Source organism: Pogoniulus pusillus, chromosome 9 (assembly GCF_015220805.1).
Source record: "Pogoniulus pusillus isolate bPogPus1 chromosome 9, bPogPus1.pri, whole genome shotgun sequence".
Lineage (NCBI taxonomy): Eukaryota > Metazoa > Chordata > Aves > Piciformes > Lybiidae > Pogoniulus > Pogoniulus pusillus.
In genome coordinates, this window is record NC_087272.1 from 7,824,586 (window position 1) to 7,843,908 (window position 19,323).

The window sequence follows — 19,323 nt, forward strand, 5'->3', positions numbered from 1 at the left end:
AGGCAACTTAGCCTCATGTTGGAAGTCTGTTCTGCCTTCAGCAATGTTAAAGGACACAATAAAGGTTTGTGCAGCTGAACAGTATGTAATCATCTCTGGGCTGAGCCACAAGTTACTTTCTGTGGTTGGGACAACTCAGCTGGGATTTAGAGTCAGAAGCAATTGGGGTACCTGTATGTTACTTGGGAAGAGAGGGCAGAAGCAAGGCCATTCAAGCAGATGGTCAGCACAGTTTGTTTCAGATGCAGGTATTCTCATGCATAATTTTAGTTTTCAGAGGAAAATCAGAAGTTCAAGGACAGGTTAGATGTGTGCTGGCTAGCATTTTGAGACAAATATGAGAGCAGGAATGCAGAAAGAGCAATTTGAAGACTTTGAGGGCAACTTCTGTCAATGAAACCCTTATGTATGGGCACCACGTGAGAAATAAAATGCAAGGAATAAGAAATAACTGGTAAGGAACAGAAATTAAGTGACAAAGCAGCGGAAAAAGAATGTAAGAATTACACATAGTTATGTTTAAGGCTGTTCTGATGAAAGATATAGATAGGAGTGTTGGAAAACTAGAAAAGAATGAAGTTGGTAGAGATACTCGACTGAGAAAGCTCAGGGATTTCCATTGTTGACCACAAATGAGGAGGAGGAGTTAGGTAGGTAGAAAGGAGGCAGTGGAACTATCTGACTGAGGCTTCACAAGACAGTGTTTGGTAATCAATAAATAGTTCTCTAGTGTTAATTCTAGATGAGAATGAAGAGAGGGGACAAAATGTTGTTGTCACCCATGCCCTGAAAAAGCAGGCAGCTTAGTGCAGAGCAACTTGACAAAACCTGATGAGGGCTTCCAAAGCAGTTCTGCAGGGAGAAAATACAGATAAAATTTTAAAATACCCAACATCATTAATTTATTTAATGTGGTTTTAATTTATTGTGTTTACACAATTAAAACGTGATAATTAAGAATGATTGAGCTGTGCTTAGACAGAACTAGCAGCTGGTAGTGGCTTCTGGCTTTTACACAAGCATAACACATTGTAGCAGCATGTACATTTGACCAGAAATTCTTTCTCCATCTCTCCCACACTTGAAAAAAATCCCAATCCCTAAACCCAATCCATTAATTCATGTTTCAGTTCCTTTTGTTGTTTTTACAGGAAGTTCAAGAAAAATGAAAGTTTAAATGAGACTTAAAATGTCACAGTCACCAGCTCCTTCTTCCTCTAAAATATTAGAGGAAGAAGTAGTTCTTGCCTATCTTTAAAATAGGTGCCCTGCTAGATTTATGGCCAGATTAAAGGCTTTAGAATACCTCCTTGACTCCAAGTCAAGGAGAAAAGTTGGTGGAAACTTAGATCAAGGCTTCACATATAAGCCTCCACCCACCCCACCCCCTGCCCCCAAATGTAAAATCATCAAGCTAAGAATTTATTTGCAGATATCTCTTGAATGAATTGGGCAACAAAATTAAATGGAAAGTGTAGTTGCAGTTTATTCTGTGGCCTAGATAAACCAGCTGCTAACTAAAGATGAAAAGAGCTGTGCTTAGGGTTTCTTCTCTCTGCCTCAGTCCACGTACCTGATGGGAATGCCAATTTAAGTGCTTTCAGAGAAGAAACCTTGGAGAAGTGGTAGGTTTTTGTTGATGTTGATTCAACAATAAAGTAGCAAACTTGAGTTTAGTAGCACTTGACTATACCGAGTGCATTCTTGTGCTTCAAGTGACTATTGTTAGAAGAATGCTTCTTTTTGGCAAGCGTTTCTGACTTGTCTTTTGGACCCTAATGTGGAAAAGCAGCTGTCTTAGCCTGCTGTAGCTGCACTGTCTGCATTTGCTTCTTGCTGAGTAGGGAAGTGAGTATTACGTAGCAGGAAGAAGTCCATGGACATGGCTTGTTTCAGTCATTGTAAATGTGAGTTAATTAGAGGGAAATTATGTTTTGTTAGTTATTATGGTCAGTTTGGGGGGATTTTTTTCAGTTGTTAAGATGCAAAGAATATTAGGTGGGAGACTTTTTCCTTTCTCGATGCTTATGACTCTGTGTTTAAAAAAAAACCCCTGACCAACCAACCAAAAAAACAACCCACAAACAAACTCAAAACAAGAACAAAAAAACCAAACAAGCAACATCCTCCACCTTTCTCCCCCCAAAAAAAACCCAGGATGTTTAAAATGTGTGTGTGTGAGAGAGCAGAGAAACTGAGATAGTCTAATTTGTTCTATCTGGAATTCTGCAAAAAAATGAGCAGAGTGGTAAATTCAAAGCAAAACCAAGCCAGTCCCATCAGCGTGCCTGCTGTATGCCTGGCCTCATACCACACAGCTGAGATAACAGCCTGCTATTAAAAGAAAGGACTTTCCATTAAAATGGAAAGTCAGGCTCAAGGTTATTTTTATACCCAGATCTCATTGTTCACTGTGTTCTAATAGAACCCCTTTAAAGTCAGTGAGTGTATCTCTGCTGCTTGGAGAAGGGAGTATTTGGAGAGGCTGCAGATGGCAGAGCCTGAGCCAACCCATCTCTCTGGGGCTGGTGGAGTGGGAAGAGTGTATAGGTGTTGCTGGTGGAACCTCAGCCAGATGTGCAGACTTGGCTGAATGCCCACTGCTTCTTAAGTCCTGAGCAGCATGCGAAGCCTCGTTCAAGTTAATGAGGCAATGTGCAAAGCACTTGATGGGAGGCTTGATAGGAAGTGCTGTGGGATCTACCTGTGGTGCTGGCTGAGCTGCAGATGTTGCTAAGCTTCCTGCAAAGCACCTTTCTTTTGCGGTGATGGTACTTAAGCAGCTGAAGTGTACAGACTGTATTCTAATAAACAGGAGCCCTTAAGTAGATACTTATTGAAATATACCTTTTAGTAGTCTAAACAGCCCTTTAACATTTTAATTAAGAGATTTTTTTCCCCCCCCTGAATCCTATTTCTTTGTTTCTGGATAGTGTTTATCAAGAAAAATATTTCTTGCATTAACTGGAAACATCCCTCTGTGTTGCCTTTTAAGATATTGTTGTGGAGGCAGGGAGTTAATGTGGATGAGTCAGGAATATATAGAAATATAGAGTTATTTTATTTTCCTGAAAACCCACCCCCAAAACTAGATACAGAAATTAATTTAGTTTTAATTAGCAGATTCAGTCAGGTTGAGAAGATCTACAAGGATACCATAGGTAAATCTGACTGTTTTGGAAGTCAGAGGTTGGAAAAGGCTAAGCTACTAAATATGGCATTCCCCACTATTAATCAGGCTGAGCCAAAAGTTTACTCACAGGTGAGTCAGGCTGGCTGGAAGAAAGGACGCTCCAGATGCTTGTCCCCTTGCTCTCTTTCAAAAGCCATCTTAAGGCCTATCAAGCCTGCATTAAGGGGGTGCTTACGATGGGAAGCCGTCCAAAGCAGGCACGGTCCTGTTCCTCAGGAGCTTGTCCTTCGGTGTGCCAGGGGTCTCTTTCTGCAGGAACTGTGCAGGCTGGGGGAGGACTCTAAGACAGGAACCCCAAGGTGGGAAATCTCCCAATATTTATACCCTTCCTAGACAAAGAGCAGAGTTAGCACTGCCTAGGCACGAAGACCACAGCCAGTCCCCAGCCTGATTCCAGCGTGGGCATCGGCATGGGGCACCCTTTGTGCTGGAAGGGCCCTTTGCTCCCCCCCTTCTCCCCTGCAGGGCAGGGGGGGAACAGGTTTTTCTCACCTTTCCTCTCCCATTCAAAGCACAGAGGGAGAGGAATTTTGGGGTGTACAGGACTCCAGGACAGATATTTTTAAAGACAATTTTCAAAACCAGGCTGCACCATCACGTTAGGAAGACCTGTCAAGAGCAGCGCTGTAGATTTCTAACAAGGTTTTATGTTCTCAAGGCTATCACTGGCCATATATATAATGTGTAAATAAAAAGACTTTGATAATGAAGGGCTACTGCAGTCCTAGAACTGGAGCAAACTCCTTCTGTGCTAACTGTTGCTTCTGTGGGTGCATTTGTTGGAATTGCTGCTTCTGGATGCTTTGAATCTTATGGAAAAGATTTAGAACATCAGAAATGTATTTACAGAATTCTTCCACAAGCGAAACTAACCTCTTGTTTCTGTTTTTGTTAATTCAGCCCTCTCAAACAGCTTGGCTGCAATGCAAGCTACATTTTTGAGGGCCTTCTGAGAAATTGCTGTTAAAATTGCATCCTTAGTACATTTGGTTTTGTGATAAAGTCTATTGTCACACCAGTTAATATTACAGCTGGGTCATTACTGTCATTTTAGAAAATGAAGTTAAAGTCAGGGTAAATGGTAAATCTTGATGACAGTATTCAAGTTATGTCACCTCTGATTCCAGTCTAATTTGTATCCATCATGCTTACACAGCAAGCTCACCAGCATTTTGCGCCTATACTTTGTTACATGATGATAAACATTCACTATACCCTAAAATCTTGAGTTTTCCAGTAGCTTGAAACAATATATTAAGTAATGGACATTTCTAGGAAAAAGACATTTGGAAGTATTGCTTAAGATTTTAATCTGTAAAATGCTTTCCAGAGTTATACAAGATTCCTTGCACGCTCAAAATGTTCCTGTTAGCTGATTCTACATCAGTAGAAATCTATGACACAAGCTAGGAGCAGGTGTTGATCTGTTGGAAGGTAGGAGAACCCTGCAAAGGGACCTGGACAGGCTGGATAGGTGGGCAGAGGCCAGTGGGAGGAGATTTAACAAGACCAAGTGCAGGATTCTGCACTTTGGCCACAACAACTCCAAGCAGTGCTACAGGCTGGGGACAGAGCGGCTGGAGAGCAGGCAGGAAGAAAGGGACCTGGGGGTACTGGTAGATAGTAGGCTGAAGATGAGGCAGCAGTGTGCCCAGGTGGCCAAGAGAGCCAATGCCATCCTGGCCTGTATCGGGAACAGTGTGGCCAGTAGGACAAGGGAGGTTATTCTTCCCCTGTACTCAGCACTGGTCAGGCCACACCTTGAGTCCTGTGTCCAGTTCTGGGCTCCTCAGTTCAAGAGAGATGTTGAGGTGCTGGAAGGTGTCCAGAGAATGGCAACAAAGCTGGTGAGGGGCCTGGAACACAAACCCTATGAGGAGAGGCTGAGGGAGCTGGGGGTGTGCAGCCTGGAGAAGAGGAGGCTCAGGGGTGACCTCATTGCTGTCTACAACTACCTGAAGGGAGGTTGTAGTCAGGTGGGGGTTGGTCTCTTCTGCCAGGCAACCAGCAACAGAACAAGAGGACACAGTCTCAAGTTGTGCTGGGGGAGGTCTAGGCTGGATGTTAGGAGGAAGTTGTTGTCAGAGAGAGTGATTGGCATTGGAATGGGCTGCCCAGGGAGGTGGTGGAGTCACCATCCCTGGAGGTGTTGAAGCAAAGCCTGGCTGAGGCACTTGGTGCCATGGTTTACTTGACTGGCTAGGGCTGGGTGCTAGTTTGGACTGGATGATGTTGGAGGTCTCTTCCAACCTGGTTGATTCTATGATTCTATTTGTGCATAAATTTATTTTTATTTCTTCAAAATCACTTCTTGTTTTATTATTGAAGTTTTGAAATTGTTATTTACCAATTTTATCTATGTTATATTGAGAGAAGTATCAAAAAATGGCTTCAGAACTATTATTTCTTGGAGTTCTGTATTTTGACTCCATTTAGGATATTAGAAATTGCCTGACCAGTTTGACTCTGGAAGCAGAATCGACCATAGCTTTACATTCTGAGACTATTTGTACAGCAGCTTGGGTAGTAAATGCTTGAAATGTGCTGGGTAGAAGTGGCTTGGATGTGTGTATTGATCAAATGGCATAGTAATGTTCTGGGTTACTTTTGCCCAGTCTTTTTTTTCACAGAATCATTGAGGCTAGAAAAGCCCTTTGAGATCAAGCCCAGCCTATAAACTAGCACCTCAACATCACCTAAACCATGCCACTAAGTGCCACATCTAACCTTTTCTTAACGACCTCCAGAGATGGGGACTCCACCACCTCCCTGGGCAATCCATTCCAGTGCCTAATCACCCTTTCCCTGAGGAATGTTTCCTAATATCCAACCTGAACCTCCCCAGGTGCAGCTTCAACCATGCCCTCTTGTCCTGTCACTAGGTGATAAGTTCCACCAAAAGAGAAAACACAAAACAACAACAGAACTCAACAATAATAAAACCCAAACAAAACAGAACCAAAACTCCACAAACAAACAAAGACACGCACAAAACAAAAACACCACAGCCCACTCCCTCCCAAACAATAAAAACAAGCAAGCCAATAGTTGCCATGCCAGAATCCAGGCACCTGAAAGGGAGAGATTCAGGGAAAACACAGCTTAATCAAAGAAGCACTCAGGTTGGAAAAGACCCTCAAGATTATCGAGTCAGACTGATATCCCTGCTCTGCAAAGTTCACTCTTAAACCATATCTTGAATCACCACATCCAAACAACTTTTAAACACATCCAGGCTTGGTGACTCAACCACCTCCCTGGGCAACCCATTCCAATGCCTGACCATTCTTGCTGTGGAAAAAGGGGGTAAAATGTGTTGCCTTACAGTGATAGAAGGAAATGCTGAATACTGGCATCTGTGCTGCTAACTTAGCAGTGACTGAGCTGTGGCTTTGTGTGGATGTCTCCTATGACATTGGTGTCACATTCCTGTATAGCTAGGCTGTACTCCACATTTACCCAATTTAATGACATGATAGTATATGCATACATAAAGCAAGTGAAGGCCCAGTGCCTACTTGCTGGTTAGGTACCAAAAGGGTTTGATGTGCAGAAACAGCACAGTGTAGTGTTGTACCAAAATGAGCCACTGACAAATATCTCACTCTTCCCACATGCAGTGGAGTGGTGGTTGTTTTTGCAAGTGCACCTGATGTTTGAACAGTGGCAACTGTTCATGTAACAGACAGTATTAGAGTGAATGTAACAGCATGTAATGATGCTAAAGAGACTATCGTCAGTGCTGCTGTTTGTTGAGTCATTGCCATTTGTTTTAAAATAAAGCACTGTCAGCTGTAACCAAATTGGAAGAATAAGCAGTGTTCTTCTCTTTTGCAGCTATATGCCAGCCAGGATGCAAACATGGTGAATGTATTGGGCCAAACAAGTGTAAGTGCCACCCGGGATACACTGGAAAAACCTGCAACCAAGGTAAGGAAGCGAAGCCCAAGAAAGAGAATTTCCCTCTCCCTCCTCAAATGCTCTGTGTGTCACTTGCCCCTCTCCCTCCTCAAATGCTCTGTGTGTCATTTGCATTTACAGGGGGATTAACTCATATCCTAGGTCTGTTGCTGCTTTGCTATTCTGATACTGTGACTCTCAGTGGTAGAGAGAAGGCCATCTGCAGTGTGGCAATGCAGGGGAGGCATTGTTTTTGTTTAGATAAGGTCAGTGAGATTAATGGAAAGTGTGTATTTACATACTCTTGTGGATCTGAATCAAATTATTTAGATGCTGTGGTCCAGGATGTTATCTCATAAAGTCACAATATTCAGGTTTGGATAGTGAACTAATACTTGCTAAACCAATTTTCATTCATGCACTCTTGTTTTGTTTCTAATCCTGAAGCAGCTAGGTAGCAATAAACCATAACACATACTGGAGAGCTGGAAACATGAAGTACTCTGTTAGTGAACTGTCAGTAGTTTCATTGTTGGGTTTCTCAAAAAATTACCTAGAAAACACACAATGGAATAAAGATCATAGAGTATACAACTACTGTAACACACTACCAGATTTTGAGGCTTGAGACATGTTCACAAAGGCATCTCCTTGGGACTGTTCTCTTTTCCAACTTACTTTAAAAGTTCATATTCTTTCTGAGAGTGCTGAGGAAGTAGGGTAGAGAAGTGTGACATGTAGAATTTGTTGTTGTTTAGAAATGTATCATGAGCTTTGCTCAACTTCTTTTGAGTTGTTTGCTTTTAAAATAGATACTTGTTTTCAGATTTACTAACACTTCCTGAACGGGTGTGGAAACAAACATTGTATTTTTCAGTTCTGTTTTAAGCTTCATTTATTCTATCATAGAATGGTTTGGGTTGGAAGTGACCTCCAAAGGTCGTCTAGCCCAACTACTCTGGAATGAGCAGGGACATCCTCCACTACACCAGGTTGCTCAGAGACTTGTTGAGCCTGACCTTGAATGTCTTGAGAAATGGGTCCTCATCTACCATTCTGGGCAACCTGTTCCAGTGTTCACCACCCTCTTGGTAAAGAACTTGTTCCTAACATCCAATCTAAATCTCCTTTCAAACCATTTCCCCTCATCCTGTTGCTTCAGGCCTTTGTAAATAGTCCATCTCCAGCCTTCTTGGAGGCCCCCTTCAGGTACTGGCAGGTTGTTATTAGGTATCTCTGGAACCTGTTCTTCTTCAGAGTGAACAACCCCAGTTCCCTCAGCCTGTCCTTGTAGGAGAAGCTCTGCAGCTTCATGGCCCTTATCTAGATGGGTTGCTAGGATTTTGTTATTCCATACCTGTTTAGGTCAGTCTGGGCCTTTTTTAGCAAGCAGTGCTGTGAACTAAGAGTTTTTCTATGTACACTAACAGTTTCTGCATGCACTAATAAACAACATCAAAAGAGTGTTGTGCAGACTACTGAAAGCTGCAGTATTGAACTAATGTATTTGCTTTCCACCAAAAGGAAGAAAGAAGTGGGGGAAATGGTGATAAATGATTACAGGAAGTGTTTGGGGAGGTATTCATTAAACGTTCTTGATGATATTGATGGCAAAGTTGCCATAGCAGGTGTGCATGAGGTTTCTGAGAGTCTGCTGGCTGTGATGTCCCAGATGTACACAGTTCAGGTGACTGTAGCCTGTACCTATTCTATGATGGTGAAACACTTGAGCTGTTCCTGGGGTCAGGGTATCTGTTCCTGCCATATGCTGATTCCATGATAGGATGAGATAACGTGTTCATCAGAAGATTGATAGCTGCTCTTCAATAAGACCTCTATCCACAGTAAACTACAGACAGTTGAGAGCTTGTGTGTTTTGCCAGCCGTCTAAATCATATGCAAGTTAATTTCATGTGGCTGGGAAAGATTATCTTTAGGCAAAGAATGTGAAAGGGCCACTTGATATCCTCTTGCTTTATTTATTCCAGGAAGGTGATGCAAAGTTTGCTGATTTCTTTTTTTTTCTAATGCAATTTTTGTCAGCACTTGAGACAGGTGTATATATAGAGAGACACTTAAAATGTATTTGTTTATATTTAGATGGTGAAGTAATGCCTATTGCAAACGTCTGGTGATTTAATTTTGGTTATGCCTTCTTCCCATCCCTTGAAGTGGAGCAGCTATATACAGGTCCACCTGGTCAGAGCAGAAAAGCACTTCCATTTCACCCTCTGGATCATCATACAAGAAATATAGCATCAAGGGGTGAGATGGGCCTGCCTTTCAGGTGGTGTGCTCCTTCTACTTGCATGGCTTGAAGCAGTAATACAACTTGCCAAGGGCTTGATAGAGCATTGGCTATGATGCAAAAGCTGAACCTGCAGCATCATTAGCATGCAGAGCAAATAACTGATTATATTTCCTTGATGCTGTGTGCCTGGATTCTGATTCTGGCTTGATTCTCCACCATACTCCTAGTTGTAACTTGTTTTTTTTTTCTTTCTTCTTCTCTCAGAGCAAGCACTTTTTGTGTGGTTCTGAGTTTCTTTGTGGGAGTGATGGAAATTGTTGATAAGGTTAAGTAAATAAAAAACTGATTTACATAAAGCTGAAAGATGAAGAAAATGAGCATTGTTAACTTCTGCCTTTGGCAGCTGTTGATTGTTCAGACTAAGTGATAGGAACAGAACTCTCTTAGAGTGATACAAATCTGTCATGAGTTTGCCACAGTAGTATGTAGTAGTTGCTAGAAGTGAAAGCTGATCTACTGTTTATAGTATGATGATGGCAGTTTGATTTTTGAACTTGGTTTCTGGTCTCTTCTTTTTCTACTGTCAAATTCTGAGTAAATTTGGTATGGAATATTCGACCTCTGTGTGGCGTGATCCAAGTCAGCTAATAGGCAAAAGAAAGGAATAGAAAGTCTGACTGCTGGAGTCTTCTGCAGGAGCTTTACCTTTGTGGTAGAGGGTTGGACTTGATGATCTGTGAGGTCTCTTCCAACCTTGGTGATACTGTGATACTAATTAAAGAAGAAAGCAGAGTGTATCACATCTTCCTAGCAATAAGTGCCCCATTGTTAAGCGTGCGCTAAAGTCTGTCATTATTCAAGGTCCTGTGTGGTGCCACACAATGCTCAAATGGGTCATATCTGGATTTGCCAGCGTAGCATTCTTGTCCTTTCCTTGCATTCACAGTTGTAATTTGTTTAAAAATAAAATACTTCTGCTCAGCAGCCACCACTTCTGTTACAGCCTTGCTTCTGTAGCACTTGAAACTGTCAGCCTGCCAAGCTGCGTATGGTAGTGCCTTCAGTTATTTTGAAGTGAAAAATGCTGCTTTTGCACTGATTATACAATTGTAGGTAAAATGGGAATTTCAGTGGCTGAACAATGACATTCTCAAGTGCAGGAGAGTCAGTGCACATTCCCACATAGAAATTAAAAGAGATTTGTGGACCTTAGAATCATACAATGAACCAGGTTGGAAGAGACCTCCAAGATCATCCAGGCCAACCTGTCACCCAGCCCTATCCAGTCAACTAGACCATGGCACTAAGGGCCTCATCCAGGCTTTTCTTCAACACCTCCAGGGATGGTGACTCCACCACCTCGCTGGGCAGCCCATTCCAATGCCAGTCACTCTCTCTGGCAACAACTTCCTCCTAACATCCAGCCTATACTTCCCCCGGCACTTGAGACCGTGTCCCCTTGTTCTCTGTTGGCCTTTATACTTTAAACACCAGTGTGAGATTAGAAGTGACTAAAACAAATGAATGTTATTTCATTAAAAAGAAAAGTGATGTTCAAGTGTTATTTTTATTACTCTTTGAGTTTATATGTTTTATTTTTCAATTTTCTTTAGGAAGCTACTGCTGATTTCTTCTCTTTTGGTGCAGAGACATTTATTCTGATATGTTGCTTGAAATGCAGAATTGATAAGTAACCAGCATTTGTTCAAGAAATATGTTGCTACAGCTGTTATTTTCATTGCTAACATTAGATTGAGCTTGTTCTTTTAAAAATAGACCTTCCTCAAGGAACAGCACAGAAACAGAGTGGTTTAGTGCTCCCCAGCCCATGTGCAGTACATCCAGACTCTTCTTAAGGCAGCACCTTGTTAGAGATTATGGGTGCATGGAGATGGATCAGGAGACTTACCAGCATGTTCACACAGACCTTTGTGTGCAACCAGTATGATCTGACAATCATTATACAACGTGCCTCCTAGGAAGCTACATGATGCTTGTGTAGTTTCTGAGTATGTGCCCCTGTCACTGGAGAAAACAAGAAAAGTTGAGCTTTGGAGAAAATCAGATGAGCTGAGCAGCATGCTCTAGCACACCCAGCCTGTTGGCAGGCTGGTTTTGTTCTTCAGCAGTCATAGCCAGTGCTTCTTTCCCTAGACAGCAGTATTCAGTCTTCTCTTTCTCCCAATAACTACTTTCAAAGGCCAAAGTGAAAACTCCTGACACACGAGGTTTAGGTTTAAGTGGAGTTGTGTGAGCAGCCCATTTCTGCTGCCTTATGACCTTCCTGTCACGTCAGCCAAGATTAAAAAAACTCTGACTTTTTCAAGGCACAGGCATTTTGCTTTCAGCATGTTGGTTAAGGTGTGAATTAAAAGTTGGTGTTGACAGCACTTGCTCACAGGCAGAAACAGAAGAGGAGACAAGAGAAATAATTTAGTCAAGATTTCGCAAGTGGAAGGTGTGTGATGTGATACTCTAATAGAGTTGGCTGATTTCATCTACGTTTTAAGATCAGGTTATTGTTGTAGAATCAACCAGGTTGGAAGAGACCTCCAAGATCATCCAGTCCAACCTAGCACCCAGCCCTATCCAGTCAACTAGACCATGGCACTAAGTGCCTCATCCAAGCTTTTCTTCAACACCCCCAGGGTCAGTGACTCCACCACCTCCCTGGGCAGCCCATTCCAATGCCAATCACTCTCTCTGGCAAGACCTTCCTCCTAACATCCAGCCTAGACCTCCCCCAGCACAACTTGAGACTGTGTCCCCTTGTTCTATTGCTGGTTGCCTGGGAGAAGAGACCAACTCCCACCTGGCTACAACCTCCCTTCAGGTAGTTGTAGATGGCAATGAGGTCACCCCTGAGCCTCCTCTTCTGCAGGCTGCACACCCCCAGCTCCCTCAGCCTCTCCTCATAGGGTTTGTGTTCCAGGCCCCTCACCAGCTTCATCACCTTTCTCTGGACACGTTCCAGCACCTCAACATCTCTCTTGAATTGAGGAGCCCAGAACTGGACACAGGACTCAAGGTGTGGCCTGACCAGTGCTGAGTACAGGGGAAGAATAACCTCCCTTGTCCTACTGGCCACACTGTTCCTGATGCAGGCCAGGATGGCATTGGCTCTCTTGGCCACCTGGGCACACTGCTGCCTCATCTTCAGCCTCCTGTCCACCAGTACCCCCAGGTCCCTTTCTTCCTGGCTGCTCTCCAGCCACTCTGACCCCAGCCTGTAGCACTGCTTGGGGTTGTTGTGGCCAAAGTGCAGGACCTTGCACTTGGTCTTGTTAAATCTCCTCCCACTGGCCTCTGTCCACCCATCCAACCTGTATAGATCCCTCTGCAGGGCTGTCCTACCTTCCAACAGATCAACACCTGCTCCTAGCTTGGTGTCATCAATCCCCTCATCCAGATCATCAGTAAAGATGTTGAACAGGACTGGGCCCAGCACTGATGCTTGGGGCACACCACTGGTGACAGCTCCCACCTGGATGTGGCACCATTCACCACCACTCCCTGGGCTCGGCTAATAGCCATCTATTTGCCAGTATCAAAGCTTTCTTTTCTGTGCTGAGAGTATTTTGTACCAAATGGTGGTGTCGTATTCAGAGTCCTCTAGTGAGATCCCATTATTTAAGGCTTGTGATGTAACCTATACATTATGCAAGATGGTAAACTGAGAAGAGTCATAAACTCTTTATTGTTTTCAGCTTTGGATCTGTGGTTGTAGCTCTGGAAGTAAATGTGAGACAGCTCTTAAGGGTAAAGTCTTCAGGAGTATCTAAAGTTAGGAGCTGAATTGCAGTGAGATGTCAGCATTGAAGTGAACACAGGCACTGCTGAAGTCCTGCTGTCAACTTAATTTCAACATGTCCTCTGTCCTTGCTTCTAGTTAACTATTTTATACTCAAGTCTGTTATAAAGGGATGCTTTTTGTACTGTGATGGTTTGGGTGTTCCCCGCACCTGGCACTTTAGAAATCACCCAGACTAGACTCAGCTGGGTCTGGAAATATGAATGAAGCTTATATTTGCAGCTAGCACAATAAACAAGCAGATATTTACAGTATATACAGTTATAGACAGAAATAGACAAGGGAAAAAGGTAATACAGAAACACAACCCCCCTCCCAGAAACCTGGGTCCCTAGGAGGGGCTCTCAACTGCCTCTTCACCTTCCCCCTACCACTCTCAACCTTACCCCAGTCCCAAGGAAGATGGTTAAGTTCAGCCAGAGGGTTAGGAAGCAAAGTGGATTAGTCCAAAATGGAGGGTGAGTTTAGAGAGATGCAGCTCTGCCAGCAGCCCAAGCAAGAGTGGTAATCTATGTTTTTATTTCTTGTTCCTATACATCTCAGCAAGCCTGTGAGGGAAGTAGACATCACCCTTGTTTTCCTTCCACAGCCTGTAATCTGGTTCTTCTCACCAAAACATTCTAGCCTGCTTCAAACTAGCACATGTACACAGAGGAAGAATGCAGATGTTGCTGACTTGCAGAACGTTTCTTTCTCTTACTTCAAAATTATTATTGTCCATGCATCTCAGAACAGTCAATGGTGAGGGCTCTGTGGGGCTGTTTTCATGAACTGAAGTCTAACAGAGGTTTTTAACTTAACAAGGACTTCTTAAACAGGCATGTGGCATGTGTAATAAACATGTAAGTGTAGCTATAATGTTTGTCAGGAGCTGTGTAATTGTGATAAGGAAAACGGCTTTTTGTGCTGCACAGAGAAGTTTGCCTCCCAAAATGTGAGCTTTTATGTGATTATTGTTGAGCTTTTTCAGGTAAAGTTTTTTACACAGATCTCCTCACAATGAAAACTTGCCCTTTCCCTCTAAGCCATCTGCTGCTTTTCTCTTTGACCTGTGCATGTATTCTATCAAATAGTCACAACTCTTAGCTGGAGGTCTTACTTCCCTGGTGGAAAATGTACCTTTCCTCTACAGCTGTTTCTCTCAAAAGCACCAGGTGCACTTTTGTGATGGTGGCATTAGTGCCTGCTGGGAGGTGCATGTTCTTCTAGCAACTCCAGAAGGGTGAGGGAGTTGAAAACGGATGTGCTTTCTGCAGCTCCTGGTCTGCAGGAGGGCTGTAGAGAAGGTCATCACTCCCTTGTTTATCGGACACAGGTCCAGCCCTTGTTTTGGCAACTTCTGTTACTAAAGTTCTTCCTGCACTCAGTTTGTCTTCCTCGCTGTTACAGGAGCAAATGCTTCCCTTCAGGCTTCCTAGAGACTTTTTGTTCAGCCTTCTGCAGGAAGAGAGTAAAACAATGTCCCTTACTACTACCATCTCACAGCAGAGGGGAGCAGGAAACATTCTTACCCCTAAACCTGCTGCTCTTCCCGAGGCCTTGGAAATTGAAGTAAAAATGGTCTTACCCTCCCTCAGTTAGGGGTAAGGTGGTGGGGAGAGGCAGAGAGACGCTCAAGCTTCCTTGACCCCATGAAGGGGGAAACAAAGTAGGTCAGAAGATAACAGATTTAATGATAAACACTGTTAAGAACTGCTAACTTCTTTCTTGCCAGAGGTATATATTGCTTTCAGTTTTAAAGTCTTAACTCCAGGCCTTCACATCATGTCTAGAGAAAGCATGTGGCTCCTTCTCAGCTGTCATTTTATGAAGTGTCTGTGTGTCTGCCTCTTGGTAGGAGCTCCAAGGTGTACTTGCTGCTGTGTGTGTTAGGGAGAGTTTTGATGAGAATGTGCTTAATAGTGGAGATGGCTCTTACAAAAGTTCCTGGAATTAACAGTGACACTTAACTGTAACAGACCTCCAGACAGCATTGTGCAATACTGGAGCTGGGGGTTGGCAGCTCAGTTGTTTAAAGTACTTTCTGGCTGGATTGATGAAGAGATTTATTATTTTCAACTTTATTGTCGTTTTTACTCCTCAGTACACAAATAACTACGTGACAGCTTGTTCTAATCCTCTCAGATAAAACCAATACATGTTCTTGGAAGAGAATTCCAAAGGAAATACTCATTTAACCTTTACTTGTTAGAAGCCTTGTCTATCAACATGAATATTGCAGGCTGAGTATTTCTGGTTGTAGTCATGAATTCTGTATTGAGTCGTGAATCTGAAATAGTGGCCTTCCTGGATAGTTCTTGGCAAATATCACTGATGTCAGATGCTGCTGTTTTCTCAGTGTTTTCTGGATGGTAAGGAATACATTTTATCTGGGAGGTTGTGCAAAGGAGGATAGCTTTGGCTTTTCTACCTTCCTGTGCAACTAATTTTGCAGCATGATCGTGACTCACTGTATTGCACTGATAGTGACTGCAGCAGTGACATTTGCTTTCTCCCTCCTCCTCCTCCAGAGCTCTGGCTGGTCCTGGACATGGCATCAACATGAATAGTGTCAAGAGGTGGGCAGCCAGAGCTTGTGCCTTCCCTAATGAAGTGTCTGTTGGCAATTAATTTAATGCTAATGCTGTCACATCTGAAAAGAGATCTGTGAAACAGCCCCGGGCTGGAGGGGTGAGCAGTGCTTCCTGCCAGCCCTTCTGCACACTTGCCATCAGCTGGGTTGTGTATGAAAAGCTAATTGCTATGTTTTTCCTTCTTTCTCCAGGAACCTGAAAGAGTAGTTTGTTCACACATGCTTTGTTTTCTTTCCTCACCTCCTTCCCTTGTGCCCTTCATCTCAGATCTGAATGAGTGTGGGCTGAAGCCGCGGCCGTGCAAGCACCGCTGTATGAACACCTATGGCAGCTACAAGTGCTACTGCCTGAACGGCTACATGCTCATGCCAGATGGAACCTGCTCGAGTACGGCAAGGCTTGCTGCTTGCTTTTTTTTCCTCCAAGCTCCTCGAGATCCCTGCTAGAGTTGTCCTGGGAAACTGTAATGAAATGAAGATGAGTCCCAAAGCAAAAGATTAATCTTGCTGCAAATCAGGCAGTTGCACAAGATGAGATTTTGTTTTCCTAATGAAATTAGGCTGAACAAAACAAGAGTAAATGTTTTGGGTTTATTAGTTTTATTGCAAGTTTCCCCAGAAGCGTTCTTCAGTGCTGTAAATCACCATTAATTTGCCTTCAAGGACAAGTGCTTGTGGTTTTCATTGCAGCGAGACACCTGCACTTCGGCTCGGTTACGTCCTTAGGAGTATAAAATCATTAAAGCCAAAGATGTTGTTGAGTGGTACAAAAATGTGCTGTCATCTCTCTGGAGATCAGCTTCTTATTTGGTCCTGTAGAAGTGGATATTTTGAGTGTCTGGACAGAGAGAAAGGGAGAGAAATCATCTTTAAAGATGCTCCTATTTTAAAACGGCAACGTTGTCCCGAAGGCTATTTATAGTACATGCTGGGCTTGATACTCCTCATAGGGCCTGCATTCTGTGACACAGATTGCTACACTTCTGGTAGGCTTTTGGTTTGTTTTTTGTTTGCTAGGGGTTTATTTGTTTGTTTTGGTTTAGTTTGGGTTTTTTTTTTTCTGTGTGTTTGGTTGGGTTGGGGTTTTTCTTTTGTTCTTTTATGCTTTTCTTCTTTTGTGGAAAGAAAATTCTCCTGCATATGCATTTGCTCTTTAAAGCATGAATGGATACCTGCCAAATTCAACAACCATTTTCCCACTTCCATCATCACTGTAAGACATTTTAATTCCCCAGAGTGTTTTAATAATTTTGTGGTACTGCTGAGAGTCTTCATCTAAACATGTTGAATTATTTTTCCTTAGATGCCCTTTCTTGCTCAATGGCAAACTGTCAGTACGGATGTGATGTGCTGAAAGGGGAAGTTCGCTGCCGCTGTCCCTCTCCAGGGCTGCAGCTGGGGCCTGATGGCAGGACTTGCATAGGTAGGTGGTCAGTTGTAGACTTGATGTGTTCATTTATTTGCTTATCCAAAATGTTTTTTTATCATTGCACTGAATGCAGTTCAAAAGAGTTTATAAGAAGTGTTCAGAACGCATTATCCGTGCACTTTAAAGACTGTACTGGTGAGGATTGGGATAGGTTGCTTAGGTGCTCTCAAGTGGTCTCTGTCAGAGATTCAGTATGTTCCTTCAGTCCTGCAAGCTTCGTCAGTTAAAAGTCCCTTCCAACCCAAATCATTCTCTGAGTCTATTTAAAACTTGATGCTTGGCATCTCAGCCCTTGGCCCTTTGCATTCCTGTTACCTGGTGTTTTTACGTGATTGCCAACAGAGACTGGGAAATACCTGCCTGCATAAAAAATGGAATGGAAAGGTCAGCTCTCCCTCAGACCAGGCAAGGTGGTGCCTTGGCTCAGGGACTAGAGGGATAATTTGTACAAGTCATTGAGATGGTACTGGAACAAGGTGGAGGGCTGTGCATGCTCCTGATATTAATAGGATCAAAGCTGTAGTCCTCCTTCTATACTGTGAAAACTGCAGGTTAAGATAAACTCAGCTGACTTCTGCGCACTCTGAATTCCTGTTTTGTTCCCATGTTCATGAACATGGAAGAGGTGCTTACTGTTAATCAGACTGTGTTGTGCCTCACTCTGGTATGGCCTGGAGAACAGTGTGATGTGTGCTATCATTAGCTGAGTGTCCTGAGTGGGTATGATGCTTCAGTGATTTTATTATTGATATCCTGTGCAGTGCTGTACTTCTAAACCATAACAACAGTTGCACTGAAAGAACATAAGAGAATGTACATATCCTTATGATGCATCCGGGTATCTTGGCTCTCTACAGTTCTCATGCTGACCAAGACTTGGTTGCCAGGGCAAGGGACTGATTCTAGATTGTCCATTGTGAGCAGCAGGCTCAGCTCTGAGTCAGTGGCTTCCTAAAGCATGTCTTTGGCATGTCTGTGTATGCAAAAGCGTGGGCAGAACAGGAGGAAGAAATCCACCATTGTCACATGCTGAAAAGATTGAATAATGATTAATCACACTGCAGAGAATGTGGCAGGCAGGTATCTTTGGAAGAGTGAGACAAAGGCTTTTAAGTATAATTTTAAAGAAGTACAGGAATTTGCTAGAAAAAATACTTGCAAGATTCTCCAGGTGTGCATTTTTGTATTCAGGAAAGCATCAGGAACAGTGTGGCCAGTAGGACAAGGGAGGTTATTCTGCCCCTGTACTCAGCACTGGTCAGGCCACACCTTGAGTGCTGTGTCCAGTTCTGGGCCCCTCAATTCAAGAGAGATGTTGAGGTGCTGGAACGTGTCCAGAGAAGGGCGACGAAGCTGGTGAAAGGCCTGGAGCACAGCCTTGTGAGGAGAGGCTGAGGGAGCTGGGGTTGTTTAGCCTGGAGAAGAGGAGGCTCAGGGGGGACCTCATTGCTGTCTACAACTACCTGAAGGGAGGTTGTAGCCAGGTGGGGGTTGGTCTCTTCTCCCAGACAACCAGCAACAGAACAAGGGGACACAGTCTCAAGTTGTGCCGGAGGAGTTATAGGCTGGATGTTAGGAGGAAGTTGTTGGCAGAGAGAGTGATTGGCATTGGAAAGGGCTGCCCAGGGAGGTGGTGGAGTCACTATCCCTGGAGGTGTTGAAGAAAAGCCTGGCTGAGGCACTTAGTGCCATGGTCTAGTTGACTGGCTAGGGCTGGGTGCTAGGTTGGACTGGCTGATCTTGGAGGTCGCTTCCAACCTGGTTGATTCTGTGATCATGCTTTCAAATAAACAAGTGCACTTTTAATGCACTAGAGCCAGTAACATGAGACACTTTGACTTTTCCAGTGTAATTTCCTACAAAAAAGAACTGTGGACTCATGTTTCAGTTGAGTGTGCTTCATTCAGACTGGTGTCAGAACCTGTTTGCAGCATGTTCCATAAACATTTCAGAGCAGTCTTGTACCAGCAAAGCATTCACAGCAAGAGCTGTTTGTTCTTCATGGATCATAAGATGATTACTCTCCTTTATTGACAAGATGCATCTTGCATGACATGCATCTTTTTTGTTAGTTCTTTATCAAGTTTGAGTTGTATTAATACCAGTAAATACTTCCAAGAAATGAAGCTGTTTGGGGCTAAGATTCTGCCTTTCCTTCATGGGTGCA

At 43.4% G+C, this 19,323-nt stretch overlaps 1 protein-coding gene across 4 annotated transcripts in view; it reads left to right on the forward strand.

The window, feature by feature from the left end:
* Nucleotides 1-19,323, forward strand: part of NPNT (nephronectin) — a 59,671-nt gene that overhangs the window by 13,210 nt on the left and 27,138 nt on the right. For 3 of the 4 annotated variants that reach the window (XM_064148441.1, XM_064148444.1, XM_064148442.1), the window contains 3 exons: nt 7,031-7,123; nt 15,996-16,115; nt 17,031-17,150. In XM_064148441.1, coding sequence (XP_064004511.1) covers nt 7,031-7,123; nt 15,996-16,115; nt 17,031-17,150 — 333 coding nt within the window. The remainder of the gene's footprint in view (nt 1-7,030; nt 7,124-15,995; nt 16,116-17,030; nt 17,151-19,323) is intronic. The other variant, XM_064148443.1, reaches the window with a different exon arrangement.